The 17,599-nt window shown below is 49.8% G+C and overlaps 1 protein-coding gene and 1 long non-coding RNA gene across 4 annotated transcripts in view; one reads left to right on the forward strand and one right to left on the reverse strand.

Moving 5' to 3' along the window:
- LOC311529724 overlaps positions 1-8,769 on the reverse strand; it is a 21,061-nt gene extending 12,292 nt beyond the window's left edge. Inside the window, exons 1-2 of the long non-coding RNA XR_014713867.1 lie at positions 8,330-8,769; positions 3,020-3,161 (exon numbers count right to left, since the gene is read on the reverse strand). This is a non-coding gene — a long non-coding RNA (uncharacterized lncRNA). The remainder of the gene's footprint in view (positions 1-3,019; positions 3,162-8,329) is intronic.
- Positions 7,198-17,599, forward strand: part of SLC13A3 (solute carrier family 13 member 3) — a 42,205-nt gene continuing 31,803 nt past the window's right edge. For 2 of the 3 annotated variants that reach the window (XM_084645902.1, XM_084645903.1), the window contains exon 1: positions 7,198-7,361. In XM_084645902.1, coding sequence (XP_084502028.1) covers positions 7,251-7,361 — 111 coding nt within the window. In that variant the 5' untranslated portion in view covers positions 7,198-7,250. Of the gene's footprint in view, positions 7,362-13,771; positions 13,868-17,599 lie in introns of those variants that run through there. The other variant, XM_084645904.1, reaches the window with a different exon arrangement.

Consider the following 17,599-nt stretch of genomic DNA (forward strand, 5'->3'; position numbering starts at 1 on the left):
TGGCCTTAACATTTAAGATTTTATTTTGAAATGCATGACCTGCTAACTCCCTCTGATAACAAATGGCATGAAGCAAGGTACTCTGCAGTGTGGAAGATCTTGAGGAGAGAGAAGATGCCTGTGTCCCTTTTCTGAGAATAGAGATGGAAAAGAAGTAGGGTCACCCCGCCTTACACCCATTTTACTGTCTTGGTGTAATGCCATTAGCAGCAGAGCTGCACTAGTGTAAAATTAGAATAACACAGTGGTCCCCTGGAAAACAAAACAGAAACCAACACAAACAAGCACATACCCACTTCAGGCAAATAGCAGCGTAGTCCTGTGATTTTAAAAAGACCACTAAAGCTGGTATGCTGTGAAAAAGGACACTTTAGATTTGGCTGCATTTAAAAAGATATGGGCAACCACTGTTTTTTGTTGTTGCTAGATTTGCAATAGAGTTGTATACAACTAATACACGTCTTGTTAGATATGATACTGCTGGCCCTCAAGTTAAAAAGAGTTGGGTTAGTTCTGCTAGGAAATCCCAGGAAGTGATAATGGCGAACCGACTGATACTAGCGCTGGGTGAAAGAACGTTGGTGTCCTGTGCAAATTGGGCTGCCCCCACCTTCCTCGTTACCACGGCAGGGCAGCTGGGCCAAACCTGAGTGGCATTACAACCCCACTCTCGCTGCACTCCAGCTGCTACCAGCCCTGCAGAGCATGAACAGGAGCTGCACAGCACCCCAGCCCACCCCCCCCCCACAGACCCCTGAATGCCCCTCCCACATATACCCCCACAGCCCTCTGCCTGCCCCCACTTATCCTGACATCCCCTACACATCCCAGAAGCCCTGACATACATCCTGCTCACCTCAGCCCCCGGCATCTCAGCCCCACTGGCAGAGCCCCCAACATGCCCCACTCACCTCAACATCCCAGCCCCCAGCCGCACCACCGTCCAAAATCCTCCATTCCCCCCACAACTCACCCCACCACCTCCTAACATCCCCCAGTGCCCCCAACCCCTCACCCTGCAACACTCCCCACCAACCCTTAGTCCACCAACAACTGAGGTCCCCGCCCCTCATCCACCACCACCCCATGAACCTTCCTGCCCACCGCACCACCTGGCTCCGTGCTTGCTCCAGTTCGGGGCAAGGGCAGCTCCTCACGATCCCGGCTGTGGCTCTTGTTGCTCCCCTCACCTGCCCTGCACTCTCACTGCAAGGACCAAATTTGCGTGGGTGGTATTGCCAGGTCACAACGCCACTCATTCAAATTTGGCCCGTGGTGGGGACAGCCAGGCTAAATTAGAGTGAGTGGCGTTGTCATCTCATGTGTCTGGTCGCCGCACCTCTCAGGTTTGGCCCGTCGTCACAATGCTACCCACCCAAATCTGGTGGTCGAGCTTGCTCGTGAGATGGGCGCCCTGTGCAAACGCCCTGAGTGCATGTTAGTTAACTCAGGCCTGGTTGGCACCCTTATTACTTAATACTCTGCCGCTGCCTCAGCATGGTGCTAGGAGGTGCTGTACTGCAGAGAGTGCTGGTGATTCAATAGTTACTCTTTCCTCTGTCATTACTGAACCAATGCCTCAGCAAGGTGCTTGCTCTTTTGCTGGATACACCGTCTTTTGGATAAGATGTGCCAACTGTAGTCATGAAAGGTTCCCACAAGAGTAGGGGTATTAACTGGGGTATCCTGACCAAATTCCAGCTTTACCTTCTTTACTACACTTGCCCCTGGACTTTCAATTGCATTAGTTACTCTTCAACTTCTATAAATATGATGGCAGTGTGTTACTGGTGCAGCATGAGTGCTGCATTTCCATCCCAGAGGCAGCTGCTTTTCAGTGGTGGGCTAAATGATCCCCATACACACAGGGTCCAGTTTTCATACTTGTCACCTAAGTGAGGGCACTAACTGTGCATTCGGGTGCTCAGATTGACAACTGGGTGCCCAAGTTTGAAAGGTGGGCTCCCCATCTGCAAATTGCTTTGGAGTCTGTTGCAGCTGAAGATGCTGTAGGGTATTGGTATGATTTTGGTCTTTTCCTTACTTTGGAGACAGCTCTACACTTGATACCAATTAGGATTCAGAAGCCTATCGTCACCAGATATGTTTGTATGGGGCTTGGGATAGGGTTTTTTCAGCGGAGGCCATTCAGCTCTGGAATAAATTGGCCCCTGTGGTCTGAAGAAACCCAGATGTGCTGGTCTTTAAAGCATGTTGCAAGAAATCTCTATTCTCCTAGGCTTTTTCTGAGGGGGGAGTGACTAGGGCTGAGTGGCGATGGCAGGAAGATGGGCTTGTGTTGCTGGGGAAGGGAGTTCAGTGATTGTTATATGTTGACAGCGAGTCAGTTTTTACTTTGACAGGTTTCAGAGTAGCAGCTGTGTTAGTCTGTATTTGTAAAAAGAAAAGGAGTACTTGTGGCACCTTAGAGACTAACCAATTTATTTGAGCATAAGCTTTCGTGAGCTACAGCTCACTTCATTGGATGCGTTCAGTGGAAAATAAGTTTTTACTTTGTGTGTGTGTATTTTTAAACTGCCTTGTACTAGCACCTGGAGCGTTAAGCACATTTTACACTTTAAATAAATAGACAAAAGTAAATAAATGTTAATTAACCAAGTAATCTTAACGAGACAGTGACACTGCTCATATGAACAATGTCTGTTCAACCCCATAGATTGGGTTGATTTGTTTGCAGGTCACTCTGTATCCCTTAATCAGCTGATTAAGTGTAACTCGCTAACAAAGTCGTCAATTGGTTTCTTTAATTCTTAGTTACTGTGAAAGGAGATCAATCAACATGATGTGTGTGGCTCTCTTCCATCTTCTTTCCTTTGTCTGGGCTCTTCCTAATCTCAGTGCCCTTCTAGTGGAGACGGGAACATGTAGTGGGAAAAGCCTTACCTCTCTCAACCAGCCCAGTCTGCCCATTCCATTTGTTTTATCTGAGTCAGGTTTGACCTGCATTCTACTGTGAGAAGGAATAACTTCTAGTTATTTATAAGAACCTTTTAGTTACCTTGTTACTGGAGAAGTCATCTCTGGAAACATGCTCCTTCCACTGACAGCTATTTCACAGCTGTGCTGGCTGGTGTCTGAGTTCTGGGGACAATAGATTTGGAGCTGTTGGCTGTCATTACGCTGAGTTGTATTCTGTGATTCTGCAATCCAGAACGTAGAATTTTTCACTTTTGTCCCATGTATGTGTCTGAACAATATCTAAATAAAATATGCTCTAAATTATGGAGGAAGATGTAACGGGGAATGGGGAGCACAAAGAAAGCAAGAATCTAAGCTAAGCAGATCTGCAGCATTACCTTCCGCTATTGGACCATATCCTGACATCCTTTCTCAGGCAAAACTCCACTGATCTCAGTGAGAACTTTGCCTATATATTCACTTCTGGATTGTAATCCTATAGACCAGTGGGTCTCAACCCTTTTCACACGGGGTCTCCTATTCCATCTAGCTGGGGATCTCCTCCTATTTAGCAGTGTGGGAAAGATGAGGTGGTTATGACCCTAGGTCTGGAATTTTATTCCATAGATATCTGGATTGAAATGTAAATTTCATTCATGGGGCCAGATTTTCAAAGCATAGTGCAATGGCTACACCTATAACTATACAATCATACCTACCACACCTGCGGCCAACGAGAGCTTTTGCAGATGCCCTTTGAAATGCAGCCCTCCCACATCTTGTAAACATCGCAAACTGAGGAGCCCTGGATTTTTTATTTCCCTCTACCCTTCCCCTTCCTCTCCCACTTTTTCTTTAAAAAGCTCTAGACATTAACTGCAAAAACCTAATTCTAAGACTTCACGGCAGAGAATGCATTTGCTTGTGCAATTAGGCCTTGATCCCAGCTGAAGCCTCTCTGGGTGTTACTGTAATATAAATGTTAAATAATAATGAAGGTTACACAGTTAATGTTTCTGATGGAATCTTAACTTTACATTTCCTGCCTTTTGTAGCTTAACTGTGCAAAATTTAAAGTTACATGACATTTTTTGAATTGATTTCTATACTGAAGCTTTGCTTTAGATTTCTTAGTCTGGCAAAACCTCTATCTTTTAAAAATAAGGGCCTTATTTTCCAATGCCTTCTCCCTTGCAACTATGTAAGCAGGTGAGATCTCCCAAATCAGATTACTCCACACACACCTATGGGAATGCTTATCATTTTTGCACAAGCGTCAATGATGATATAAGGTGCAAGGCAATTGAGAATCGAGACTAGACTAAACTATCACAAAATGAAAATGAGAGCCTTGGAGTCTCGGGTGCACTGTGTATCCCACTACTTCATTTGTGCTAGGTTTACAGTGGTGCCATGGAGCCGGGCCCATGCTCAGAAGGGGCCCTGGCCTGCTCTGCTTGCATTATGCCCTGAGACCCCGCCAGCCCGCTGGCTTCCCCCAACCCCACCCACCACTTGCTCTCTCAGCTAACCTGCCGGTCAGCCGATGGCTCCTCTCCACCCCGTGGCCTCAACCCGCCTGCTTCTCTCTGCCCCCTGGCCAGACCCCAGTGCACCTCCGGCTCCAGGCAGTCTCTCCTTCCCACCACCTGTGGGGCCCTGCCTGTCTTCCTAGAGCTGATCCACCTGGGACTGATGCAGAAGCCTGGCCAGTTGTGGTGGAAGACAGTGTGGGGTGCTTGGCTGGGTCCCTCCAGGCAAGTGGGTCCTGACGGAGCCTGGGTGGGGCAGGCCCTGGCCTGGCTGATCTCACCACTCTCAAAGGGCTGGAGCGATTCCCCACCCTGGTACCTGCCCTGGTAGCTCATCCTGGCAGACACAGTCATATCCCAGCAGGGCCGGTGAGTGGGCTGGGTGGCAGGGTGTGGGGCAGTGGGTCTCTGGAGGGCCAGTGGGGGGTGCTGGGCTGTGAGGGGGCAGGGTAGATCTCTGTGTGTTGGGGCACTAGGGAACGGGGTTCTGTGTGGGGTGCTGGGCAGGGGTGGTGTTGTGTTGTGCATTTGTGGCAGGGTCTGGGGAGGTGCTGGGCATAGTGGGTCAGGGGAGGGGAGGGAGCGGGCTCTGGCCATAGGGAATCGTGGGGGTGTTCTGGTGTTGGGCAGGGGGGCTGTGTGACATGGCATGGGTCCACCCCCGAGGGAAGGGGCTGGCTGGCTGGCAGGCAGGCAGCACAGAGCTGGGCGGGCCATTATGCGTGGGGCAACTGCTGGTTTGTAAATAGTGCCCTCGCCGTGGGCTGGGTGAAGCGGGGCCGCCCCTGCCATGCCATGCCCCATTGTCCCCATGGGGGCCCACAAATATGTTTGGGGCCAGGACCACAAAAGGTTAATTTGGCCCTGTACTTCATGGTCTCTGGACCATTTGTTGAAACTCATTCTCATACTGGGCCTTGGTATTCCCTGTAAAAGGCTTACATTACATTTAGGGGAGAATCTGCCATTACCGTCCTTCTAAAGGCGACCAACTGCAGCATCACAAACACAGTGTTTCTTCATATTAGATACCCAAGGATAACAAAACATACACTGCTTGTGCTCACTAAACACTAGGGCCAGCCCAGAATCATCCCTGGTGTAACTACTGGTTTCAGTCCTGTTGAACCAGGAGTAAATTTGCTCCAAGGACAACACACTTCTAAAATGACTGAAAGGAAACACTATGGCAGGGGCTGCCAGCTTCTCTGTAATGTTTAAATGACTTGGCCTTGAGCTCATATTACTATATTATTTATTATTATTAAACTCTGAACTGTTTAACTTGGATGTTGCATATAAGCCCCCCAATACAGCAACTGTCCCTATTTCTCCTCACTTACAGCAATGCCAACTGGCAGAATAACTTGGGACTGCCAGCTCCACGTTGTAAAACGAGGGAAGTGGCTGCAGAAAGGCAGGCCCAGGCCCTACATCATCATGGCTAGTGTACTACTTGTGAAGCAAGTGTGATTAGTTTACAGCTGGATTCACTCTGAGTAGCCCTGTCATAGATGCAATCAGGCGCTTTTCAGTGATGAGGCTTTGAAGAGAGGGATCTGGTGTTTGATAACTGAGAAAACACTTCAGGATAGCTCCCTGTTGGCTGTAGAAAGGAGTTGGTGGCACCAGTGATTAATGCGGAGCTGTCTCCACCCCTATGGCACTCAGGGAGCCTAATTCATACCCAGAACACATGCAGCCAATGGCCCCTCGTGCTTCTGACTCCAGGCAGCACATTCCCGCATGACCTACCATCTGCTGGGCGGAGACCCATGAAGGGGGGAAGCCGCCATGACGGCAGGAAGCAGCATCATCCGAGCAGGCTCAAGAGAGGGGGTTGCACTTCCCTGACATTCAAGCCAAAGGGGGGGGGGGGGGGAATGATGAGCAGCAGCGAGTCCCATGAGGCATGGGCAGCAGCAAGGACCGCGCTTCCTGCAGAAGGGTGGAGGCTAGGGAGAGCTGGTAGGGACCCTATTTCTGCACCCTCCGCTAGCAGGCCAGCTCTTCTTCCGCCAACTCTGGCTGGCCAGCTTAGGGAGCGCTCCAAGACTGGCGTGCCAGCAACCCGTGGGAGCTGGCTGTGGGACCCACAAGGGATGGGTCGTGCCCCCAGGATACTGAGCGATGGCTTCTGAGAGACCTGGGTGCAAAACCCCTCTTCCTTGCCCCCGCCCTGTCCCCAGCCTTGGGGCGGTTAGGGATTTCTAAGGCGCCCATCACGGTGGTATCTAGCCAGACTGGACAAGATCGCGCAGCCTAGTTCGCCGGAGTTCACCGCTCACCAGCTCCGTGGGGTTGCTTTGCACTTCATGCGCCCTTCAGCTTGGGGAGGGGAAGCTGTTCTCTGTATCAAACAGCTCCCTCTCCTCCAGGCAACAGACAGGTGTCCTCTGCCGGGGACCCGCGCCGGCCTCTGGACTCCAGCTCCCGGGGCAGCGTGCGGGGGGCCTGCGGGTGGGGTGGCCGGAGCCTGGACAAGGCGGGATGGGGCTGGATGCGGGACCGGGGGTGGAAGGAATGGGGTTGTCATGCGGGTGCGTGTGTGTGTGTGTATGTCCGGACGTGGGGGGCAGGGGAGGGGTGTCCGGAGCCGGGGTGTGTGTGTGCCCCGGGTAGAGGGGCGGGGTGTCCGAGGGAGGGGGCTGAAGGCCAGCAGCAGTGGCCCCGTGCTCTGTGCCGCCCCCAGGTAAGAGCCCTCCCTTCCTCCCCCCGGAGTAACTCTCCTCCCCCCGGGATAAAGCGGCGGCCCCTGCGCCCGGGCGCACTCGGGTCCAGCTGGGTGTCTGTCGGGCTATGGCAGCGATCGGAGCCCTAGTGAAGAAAGTGTGGAGTATCCGCCGGTTCCTGGTGTTACTCTGCACCCCGCTGGTGCTGCTGCCCATCATCATCAGCCTGCCCCCCAAGGTAACCCCTTCTCTTGCCCCCCCGCCCTTGGAGCCCCACAGGGGATCCCTCCCGCCTGCCCCCAGGGAATCCCGATTCCCCTGCTTGTCTCCAAGAGACACCTCCAGACCTGGCCCCCTAGCAACCCCCCTCCCTCCATCCCAGGGAGCCCCGCCCGCCGTGCTCGCTGCCCCGAGGGGAGCCCCTGCCCTGCCTGCCATGCTCCCTCCCCACATCTCTTCTGTCCCCTTTCGCAGGGCAAGTCACCTACCTGCCCCCTAGCCACTCCCCGCTGCCCTGCCTGCTCTGGGCCAGGTGCTCCCGCCCTGGAGCGCCCCAGCTGGAACCGATCCGCCACCGGCCCAGCGCCTCGTCTGCCCCTGGGGCCTCCCTCGGGCCGGGGCTGTCTCGCGGTCCCGGCGGAGCCCGGCCTTGGCGCCTTTGGATGCAGCAGGGACCGCAGCCAGCGAGCTGGTGTCCAACTCTTAGAACTTTCCGCCGGGTCTCTCGGCGCCAAGCGCCGGCTTCTCAGAGCCGCGTTTCGCTGGCACGGGGCGCCCGGCAGCGGGGACCCACAGCCAGCCCCGGCTCCACGTGCGATGTGTGCCCCGCTCCTGCGCTCCCTTCCCCGCTCTGCGCCCGGCCAGGGCACTGCGGAAAGGCTGCGCCCGTGCCCGGCTCCAAGTGCCCCCCTCCAGCCCGTCGGCACTCGCCGCACCTGGTACATGAGCGTGTTTTCCAGACCCTTTCCAGTCAAGTCATTGGCGACACTGGGGCTGGCTTCCATGCGGGTCTGAATCCCCTCCCCGGACAGCCTGCCCTCCCTGCTGACTGCCTGGGGAGAGCTTTCCCTCACCCACCAGAAGAAGACAAGGGAACCAGCCACACTATGCCCTGAAGGAGCATTTCAAGTCAGGAGACCTCATGAACCTTCCCACCCCAGCTTTCCCCACCCGATCCTCAGTGTTTGCTTGATAAATGATAAATACCTGATGGAAACGGTGCCTCCAGCTCCATAGAGGGTAGAATGGCATTGGATTCCTGAGCCTGGGAAAACTGCACTGCACAGGGCCCCCTGCACAGATGGGGCCACACATCTCACAGGGGGAAAGAGAGAAGGCAGAGGGAATTAGATCTATGGTCCATACCCGCCAGAGTACACTACGGGTCAGACTCTACAGCATGGCATTAAGCCCCTGGCACGGTGAGCAGAGTCTGGCCTGAGGGTGAAAATAAGGCCGGATGACTGTGAGCCTATGACTGTGAGCTGCGCTGGCTGCTTAGCCATTACCCTGCGTGGTTTTATCCCTAACTGGTTTGGGCCGTGGCTACTCTGGCTCTCTTCCCCTGTTGTGCTACCACAGCTGTGGATAGCGTAGTTTCTTGAGCTAGATTCCTGCTTGGTTTAACTGCCAGGAAGGCGTTTTCTGAGGAGCGGTCCCTGTCGGGACACTGGAAGTCCATCATTTTTTACTCTGGGGGACTTGGGGTGGAAGTGAGTTCAGGGGCAGGGCCTGTGCTTAGTTTAACTCTTTTGATGTCTTGGTGAAAAGCTGCTTTGTTGTAGGATGCAGATACAGTGATGTTAACTGTGATGTGTATTTATATATTTGTGAAAGTGCCTAGAGATTTGGTGGGGCGGGGAGAGGGCAGCGATAGCTCCAAACAAACCAATCCAACCCAGGGTGGTGGGAATATTGACTAATGCAGAACTAAGCAAGAAGGGTCTCAGAACTGGCTACAATTAAGTGGAATATGCTAAGATCTGGCACTAACTAGTATGGGATTCTACTCTTTCAACCTTCCTAGGATACTGAGTACTTAGAATGTTTTTCATCAGTAGATCTCAAAGGGAAACTTAGGTACAGAGAGATGAAGTGACATGGCCAAGGTTACCCAGCAGGCCAGTAGAGCTACTAACCCAGGATTCCAGAGTCCCAGCATAGTGTTCTATCTACTAGGTACACTGCCTCCCCAACTGTAAGGCAATCCCAAGATCTACACCCAAGAACAGCTTTCTCAGGAGAGCCAAAAGTTGCAGGTTTGGTGTTAGCATTGTGGCTGGATTCTCAATAAAGTGATGCATGGACCACAATATGCCCAGTGAGTATTACATGGTTTCAATGGCTTGTTATCATTCCCTCTTACAAGCAGTGTTGCGAAATATGGCATTTTGCAGGTGTGGGATGTGCTTGTAAACAGGCAACCTTTGTTATCATGACTGACGAAGCTTCTTGAGTGAATATTTGGATTATTTTGTACAAGCTGTTTTTAGTTTAGGATTTGGGCTTGGGGACTGTGTGTTAGACAGCAGAGCAAGTGACATGTCTTTACAGTGAATGCTGAAAACCTTCTTGGGGAAATACAGGATTTTTACAAATCACACAGAGTTTGGCTAGATGTCTAGAATGACTTGTATTTCCTCTCAGGAGACTTGGGGTATTTCACCCCAATGATTGGGAAGTTTTTTGCCACTGACTTAAATGGGGCCAGGATTTCACCCTTGAATTCACATCATGACTCAGATCCACTTGAAAATGAATTTGTTCCTGTCAGCAAAAATTGGGCACAGTTCAGTATGTTTGGCAGTCTCTTCTCAAGAGAAGCTCTGGACTGGAACAACCATGGCTATAGCAGGTCATGATTCACGTGCATTCGCAGAGCTGTGTTGGGGACACCTGTGTAGTCTACTGACTTTGTGCATGGCTCTAGTCAGATAAAACCTACACATCCAAAGTCACAACATGAATCCCTGAAATAAAAAAGAAAGAAGAAGAAGAGGCAGGAACATTGTTTTAGTTGATGTCACCACACAGTAGCAGTGAGAATTCCTTTATGGAATTAAAATCCATAGTTTCCATTTTGCATAACTGTTGTTTTGGATGATGTCTTACTAAGTGCACATGAAATCTTTTGATTGTTTCAAAGGGCAGAAATAAGATTACATAACAGGTATCTAATTCCTTCTGCAGACTTGTAAATAGCTCATTATATTAGCTTGTGCATTCATTTTCTGTGGCTGAACAAGTGACTAAAACTTTTAATGGTTTCCCTTTTGAAGCTGACACTGATGTAGGTCCAGGCATACAATCTGTGGTAGAAGAAGCATGCTGTGTGTTAAATGCAGACTCTTGTCTTGGGGTATGTCTACACTACAAACTTAGGTCACCTTGCAGCCACCACAGTAATTACTGCAGTAGTGCCTGTCTACACTACTCTCCTTGAGTCGGTAGTGCATGTCCTCACCAGGAGCACTTCCATTGACCTAAGAGGGACAGTGTGGGGAGCTGAGAGCCTGGTCTCTCAGCTCTACTGGCAGCTCCCTGCCAGGACCCTGGCTGCCCCACAGGCTCCTGGGGTCCTGGTGGGCTACCTCCCATTCTGCTCCCTGTTCCCCACCGGGAGAGGGGAAGTTGCCCAGGGCTTCCTGCCTGCCCCTTCCCTGCCAGGTGTGGGGAGGAAGTCACCCCAGCTTCTTGTCCTGGCTCCCAGCTGGGATCCGAGTCCAAAGTCCCCTGGGCTTCTCACCCTGGTTCCCAGCTGGGAGCAGGGTCCACCTGCCCAGCTCTCTGAGGGAGCAGGGCTTTCTTGTCATAAGCTGCCTTATGTCGACCTAACTTTGTAGTATAGACCAGCCCTTGGAAGCCCAGACTCAGCAGTTCTAATATACTGGTAGCTCACTCCTCATGTGCACGTCCACACAGTTCAGCATGATTTGCACTTTTTTGCTCTAGAAAGACCCAATATTTAGAAGAGTGGAGGGGATTGCAGCTCAGAACTGGGCATTGTGTGCGGGGGGTGCTGCAGATCAGTGTTTCGGCACATTGTGGGGTACAGTGCGGAGAGCCAAGGACTGGAATAGCAGTAGCGGCTGCAGGTCAGGTTACAGAGGCGTTGGCAGAGTTGCATGTGGCAAACTTTCACCGTGTCTGACTGAGCTATGTTAGCAATTAATCTTTAATTTTCATGAGCTCTAAATTCAGTCTCAATTTTAAAAATTGCTGCTTCACTGCCATTACTATCTGTATTACTTTAAAGCCAAATTCCTGGTGTAGTGACTATAAATCAGGGCAGAATTTGGCCCTGCATGTTTAAAACAAATCTGAGCGGCAATTTCACTATCTGAACCATGCCGTCCTCCTTAAGTTTAGAGTATGGATGAGTCTACAGCTGGAAGTCACTCTTGCAGAGTGTCATTTGTTCACATTCGAGGTAAAACCTCGGGTGTCAAAATATAAATTGACTCCTTTTTCTTGAGCAAGCAAAGAACCTTACTTAGGTATCCACGTGGGATTAAATTCTGAGGTCTGGAACTGTGTTTAACCTGTCCTGCACAGCCTCAGCAGCAGGCTGGGAAATGAAGGACACCGGTTACATATATAACAATGTTCACCAAGAGGCTTGAACAGGCAGTCTCAGCAGGTGAGGGGAGCCCATGTGGTGGCGTAGCAGATGGCATAGTGGCTTGTAAAAGGAACGTGTGATGGCTGTGGAACATATGCCATTAACTGCCTGGCTGAAGTTAAATGGCTGACTTAGAACGGACAGCTGCTAGAAACCTCATTGATTTGGGGGTCTCTCAAACCAGCTTCTTATGATCCAGGCCCTCAGTGAAGGTAATAAAGCTAGATCAGGTGCAAGTCCATGCATTGATTTAATATATAATCTATCTGTTGGCATAGTAGCTAAACCCTGATAAATATATATGATGAACACCCTGGGCCAGTACCTCAGCCCCCCGTCCTGGAAGCTTTGAGCAGCATAAAGCAGTTGGAAAGTTGCCCTAAGGCAAGCCCTGATTGTAGAGGAATCCCTTGGTAATAAGAAGCCACAGTAGCTAGCTCTATGCAGCCCATTCCCCACACCCTTAGGCAGGAGGGAGCACGACAGAGTTGGGTGGAGGGCAGAGTTCACTGTGCTCTGGTGAGCTATGCCAGTGTAATTGCCTCGAGGGGGGTATTAACAGTCAGTGGAAGTTAGATCTGGTGGGTATTGGTCCAGCTGTGCATTGTAGTGTTCAGTGATCACTCGGTGCTTAATGTGCTTTATTCTGTGTCCTGTTCCAACTAGCTAAGCAGCTTCACAGCACCCCTCACAGACTCTCTGCCTTGGAAGCTCAGCCCTTAAAGGCCCAGATCCTAATGTCACAGGTGGCCCCCACATCCACCCCTACCTTATGTACTGGAACCACACCAGTTCTGCTGCCAAAGGGCCCTCCACAGCCATGAAGGAGAGGCTGGATTTTGGCCATAACACAATACACTTCTTAATATCTTTTAAAGGGGACTGGAGATGTGGGGCCTAATGTACAGCATTTAAACAGAACCGTTATCTTAGGTCTCAGTTTGGCCTAAGCACTGAGCACTATGAGCACTATGGGGGCTGGGTGTGGGAGGTGGGGTTGAGTTATTCAAGGTCTTCAGGGTTTTTTAACTCTACTCCGTAAAAGCTCCACTGGAATTGTGAAGGCCAATTAATGTAAATGACAGATCCCCTGGAAAGCCAAACCAGCTGACCCAATTTCCATTCACAAGGGATGGATGACCCCCTCTGCATTGTGGGTCAAAGGGCAAAGATTCATCCGGACTTGCACTGGAACTGCAAGAAACCACAAACTTAACACGAGGAAAATCCTAAGTGGGCCAAGGCTCCCTGAAAAGATTTGAACTCCTCAGTGAACCTTTCAGTGGACATGATCCGAGTGTGCACCCAGGTGACATTCACCTGGCTAGGAGTTTCCTTATGAACAGTGGCACAGGGTGTTTCTCCGATTTTTGATAGCTTTGGGTGTCAGAGGATTGAAAGTCCACCAGTCAAGTTGGGGCCCTTCCATTGCTGCTCATCTCCCACCCCTCCATCCATACTGAGGGGACGCTGTTAAGAAAACTTCACCATTAGCCCCCTGCAGTGCAGCGACAGCTCCGGTTGTAAGCAGAGATACCACATAAAGAGGGCTGTGCGAGTACATACATTGGCAGACAGACTGCAGGATCCTGGCATGCTGACATTTGAATGGCACCTCCTGCATTTGTCAATGCTCTCTGAGGGAGTCACATCCTTGACGGAGGAGTCCCTGGGGAAACTGGCATCATCTGTACTTCCACCTGCCTCTCTCACAGGTGGGACAGAGAAAGTCCTACCTCAGAGGCAGGTTTGGCTGGATTCCAGCACGTGCTCCCTCAGTGGGAGCTGAAACAATGAAAGGGCAATGTGTCAGACTATGCATTAAGTGCCACTGTCATAAATATAAAGGGAAGAGCGACCACCTTTCTGTATACAGTGCTATAAAATCTCTCCTGGCCAGAGGCAACATCCTGTTACCTGTAAAGAGTTAAGAAGCTCAGCTAACCCAGCTGGCACCTGACCCAAAGGACCAATAAGGGGACAACATACTTTCAAGTCTTGGGGGAGGCTTTTGTTGTGCTCTTTGTTTATGTGGTGGTTCTCTCTTGGGACTGAGAGAGGCCAGACAGAAATCCATCTCCTCCAACCCATCCTAATCCAAGTCAATATTGCAACCAGTATAGGTAAGCCAGGCAAGGCAGATTAGTTTATCTTTTGTTTTATCTGAATTTTCCCTGTGTTAAGAGGGAGGTTTATTCCTGTTTTCTGTAACTTTAAGGTTTTGCCCAGAGTGGGATCCTCTGTGTTTTAAGTCTGAATACCCTGTAAAGTATTTTCCGTCCTGATTTTACAGAGATGATTTTTACCTTTCTTTTTTTTAATAAAATCCTTCTTTTAAGAACCTGACTGATTTTTTCCATTGTTCCAAGATCCAGGGGTTTGGGTCTTTGATGATTTTGTAACAAATTGGTTAGGATATTATTCTCAAGCCTCCTCCAGAAAGGGGGTGTGTAGGGGTGAGGGAGATATTTTGGGGGAAGTCTTCTCCAAGTGGTCTCTTTCCCTGTTCTTTGTTTAAAACGCTTCTTGGTGGCAGCATACTGTTCAAGGACAAGGCAAAGTTTGTACCTTGGGGAAGTTTTTAACCTAAGCTGGTAAGAATAAGCTTAGGAGGTCTTTCATGTGGGTCCCCACATCTGTATCCTAGAGTTCAGAGTGGGGAAGGAACCTTGTCAGCCACAATGCAAGGTTTCCTGAGGAACTGCATCTCCCTTACCACACTTTGCACCAAGGCCCCTCGGGTCACCCCCACCTCTCTGGCTGCTGCTGAAATTCTTGAATATCTAACCCAAGAACTGGAGGGGGAGTTGTGAACTTTGGGCATAGGGGGCACTTTTAATGAGCTGTGCAAAGTGCTTGTTACAACTGCTTCTAATGAACTCAGGGTCTACAGTCCCCTGGCTTGGCAGCATCTGCTGTAGCCAGGCCTGCTACCAGGGGCTCTAATCAAGTGTTTAATGCCCAATGCTGTCTAAAAACACAGGTTCAATCCCTTAATGAACACAGGTCAACTTAGAACTAACTCAGAAGCAAGATATAGGAGCTGGCAGGCTTGGAAGCAATGGATATCTCCTGCCTGGAGTAAGGAAACTTAACGGCTCCCAGGAAAAGGTTACAGCTCTCACATTTAAAAGCAATGAGCAGGAACTACTTTCAAACTATGTAGTAATAGTGGGTGTCTGAGGCTGACTGGAGATGATGGGTGGTGTCCATAGAGCCCAGTGGGCTAGCAGCATCAAGGTTGCGAGAGGAAGTGATTGCAAGAATGGGGTATGGTGCACTGGTGAGAAGGCATGTGCAGAATGAAAAGCAGTGATATCTATTGCTTAGAGTGGGGGCCTGGGAGTTAGGGCTTCTGGGTTCTATCTCTGCTTCTGGGAAGGGAGTGTAGTCTAGCCGGTGAGAACACAGAATTGGGATCCAAGCTCTGCCATTGATTTGCAGCGTGACCTTGGGTAAGTCATTTAACCTCTGTTTGCTAGCCAGAATGTTTGCAGACAAGGCATGTTTTACATGATGATTTACAGAATAATTGCAAGAAGCGAGTATTCTGAGTGGAAACCTGCTTGTGGTCACCCACTCCGTGATTAGACCATGTGACCAATCAAAACAATATGAATGTCAAATTGTGAACAGTTTGCAAGCAACCTGGAGGTTGATAGGTATTTGTGTGCCAGATAATGGTGATCAAAGGTGAAATCCTCACCTCTGCTATGACCCCTTTACACTGGGCAGAAGGGCCAGAGTGTTGAATGGCGATCTAAAGGTTCTGGCCCGGGGAGGAATCCCCTGTCACAAGAACTGAGTAAGGTCCTCTCCCACCTTGGCTTTCCTGGCATAGGTGTGTGTGGCTGAGGGCCTCAGGGGTGTATTGGTTGTGGGGCTGTAGTACACAGCATGGCAGCCCAAGGAGGCTGTTGTAATTTGGAGAGGCCCTTTGATGCTATCCAAATTCTGCCAGGGGACTGTGACTATCACCAAGCCGCAGCATGGTTCCTCATTGTGGAGGCAGAGAAAGGGAGTTCTGAGTACCAGTAGCAGGTACAAGAGCTTAAGGTATCAATATGTGTGTATAGAAGTGGTTGCAAACTGTTAGCCTTACTGATTCTTCTCCCTAGCCTGTGACAAATGGCAGGGAGGGCTTAAGCAGCCAATGGGCTGATGAATGTGCATTGCCCAGCAAATTTTGTCTGACCAAGAAAGTCTTCCAATAGCTCCCATAACACTGTCCCTCCAAGTCCCTGAAGTCCCTCCAAGATGTCAGCTCATGCCTTCTGATGGGTTGTTCCTGTCCCCTCCTTCAAGCTGCCAGGCAGTGGAAGTCTGTCTTCTGCAGTAACACTTGCTAGGTGAGGCTTGGCTTCCTCTGCCATTGCAGAGTTCGCAGTAGGTACCATAGTATGAAAAATCCCGGATTCGTCAGTGGAACAAAGGTATTTCTTGGGCACAGTGGAGCAGAGGCCATTCTCTAACGAGCCAGTTTTGTCTCTGGTAAAACTGGAAGCAGCTCCGGGGCAGTGCAGGGTTGCCCAAGACTTCCCTAGCAATCATTAAATGGTTAAAAATTAACCCAATCACAAGACCCACTTGAAAGTTTGCATTTGCTACCAAAAATTATCTGAACTTTAATTGAGCTAGAGACTTATTTATTCCCCAAATCCCTACGCTGCATGGGAGGGCGGGGGGAAGCAGAGTGGTGCTGGTATGCAACGGCTCTGCAGAGTGGGATATAGTATGATGGGCAGAAGGAACACATTGCTACATATTCCCTGGGTGATGCATGCTGCACAGACAGTATATGCATTGGATGTGGGGGACCTGACCACCCCACCAACTAGCAAAGCAGTTACCCTGGCCAAAGAACACTGGCTACGATGGCAGGCAAACATCAGTTGAATGTAGACACCTAACTCCCTTAATGCTTACTAACCAACCTCCCAGGGGCTGGGAGCACTAGTTCATTAACATTTGCAGAGTGCTTTGATCATTCAAAATGTTCAGTTTCATTAAGGACTTTTAGAGGCTGTGGGTGTTGTTCTTGGGGATCCTTACTCCTAATCAAAATTTGGGTGGGTGCTGTTGAAGATACACTCCTTGTTTTAAATGAAAACTTTTCTTTGGTTGGGGTCCAACCACTTTTTGTTCTGAACTAAGTTACATCAAGAAAATGACAGTTCTGTCAAAAATACCACATTGGCTATTTTTGTTATTGATTAATAGATGACACCACAAAATTGCAACGAGACACTTCAGAATGATGGTACAATTCTTCACGCCTGGTTGTGTCTGTAAACCTTGGCTTTTGATTCTGCACTGCAAGTAAATTATTAGACTACAAGTTGTATCCCATTGAGTTGAATTGCTTAATTCATATGTAGAAATTGTCAGTGTTCTTTTTGGAAAATAAAAACTCTTGTCTTTACAACTAGCCCTCTGAATTGTGCTTTTATCTAACCTGATCAGTTGAGAGCTTCGTTGATGGAGCTCTTGCACTGGGATGCTGACAAACAGCTTAAATCACTGGTACAAGAGACAGAACATGACACCTGAGTTGAAATTCATTTTGGTGAAACTTTCCTTTCTGGAAGCTGAAGAGGATTGGGCAATAGGGAAAAAAGGTCATTTGATCTTGCAAAGTTTCTGGAACTTGGACTGAGGGCAAAAAAATATTTGCATTACAGTCTGTAAACTCTGTTGGAAAACCCAGGGTGTTAGCAACCTTCATCTCATCTGAGCAGCATTGTAGGCAGAAGATTAACAACATAATTAGTCAAGTGGATCATTTCTCTGTTTCCTTTATTGCCGGCTCTCCCCACAATCACTCTCAAGGGCATAGAGGGGTCTCAGTGCAAAAG

Source organism: Lepidochelys olivacea (assembly GCF_965140295.1).
Source record: "Lepidochelys olivacea isolate rLepOli2 genome assembly, chromosome: 13".
Taxonomy (NCBI): Eukaryota; Metazoa; Chordata; order Testudines; family Cheloniidae; genus Lepidochelys; species Lepidochelys olivacea.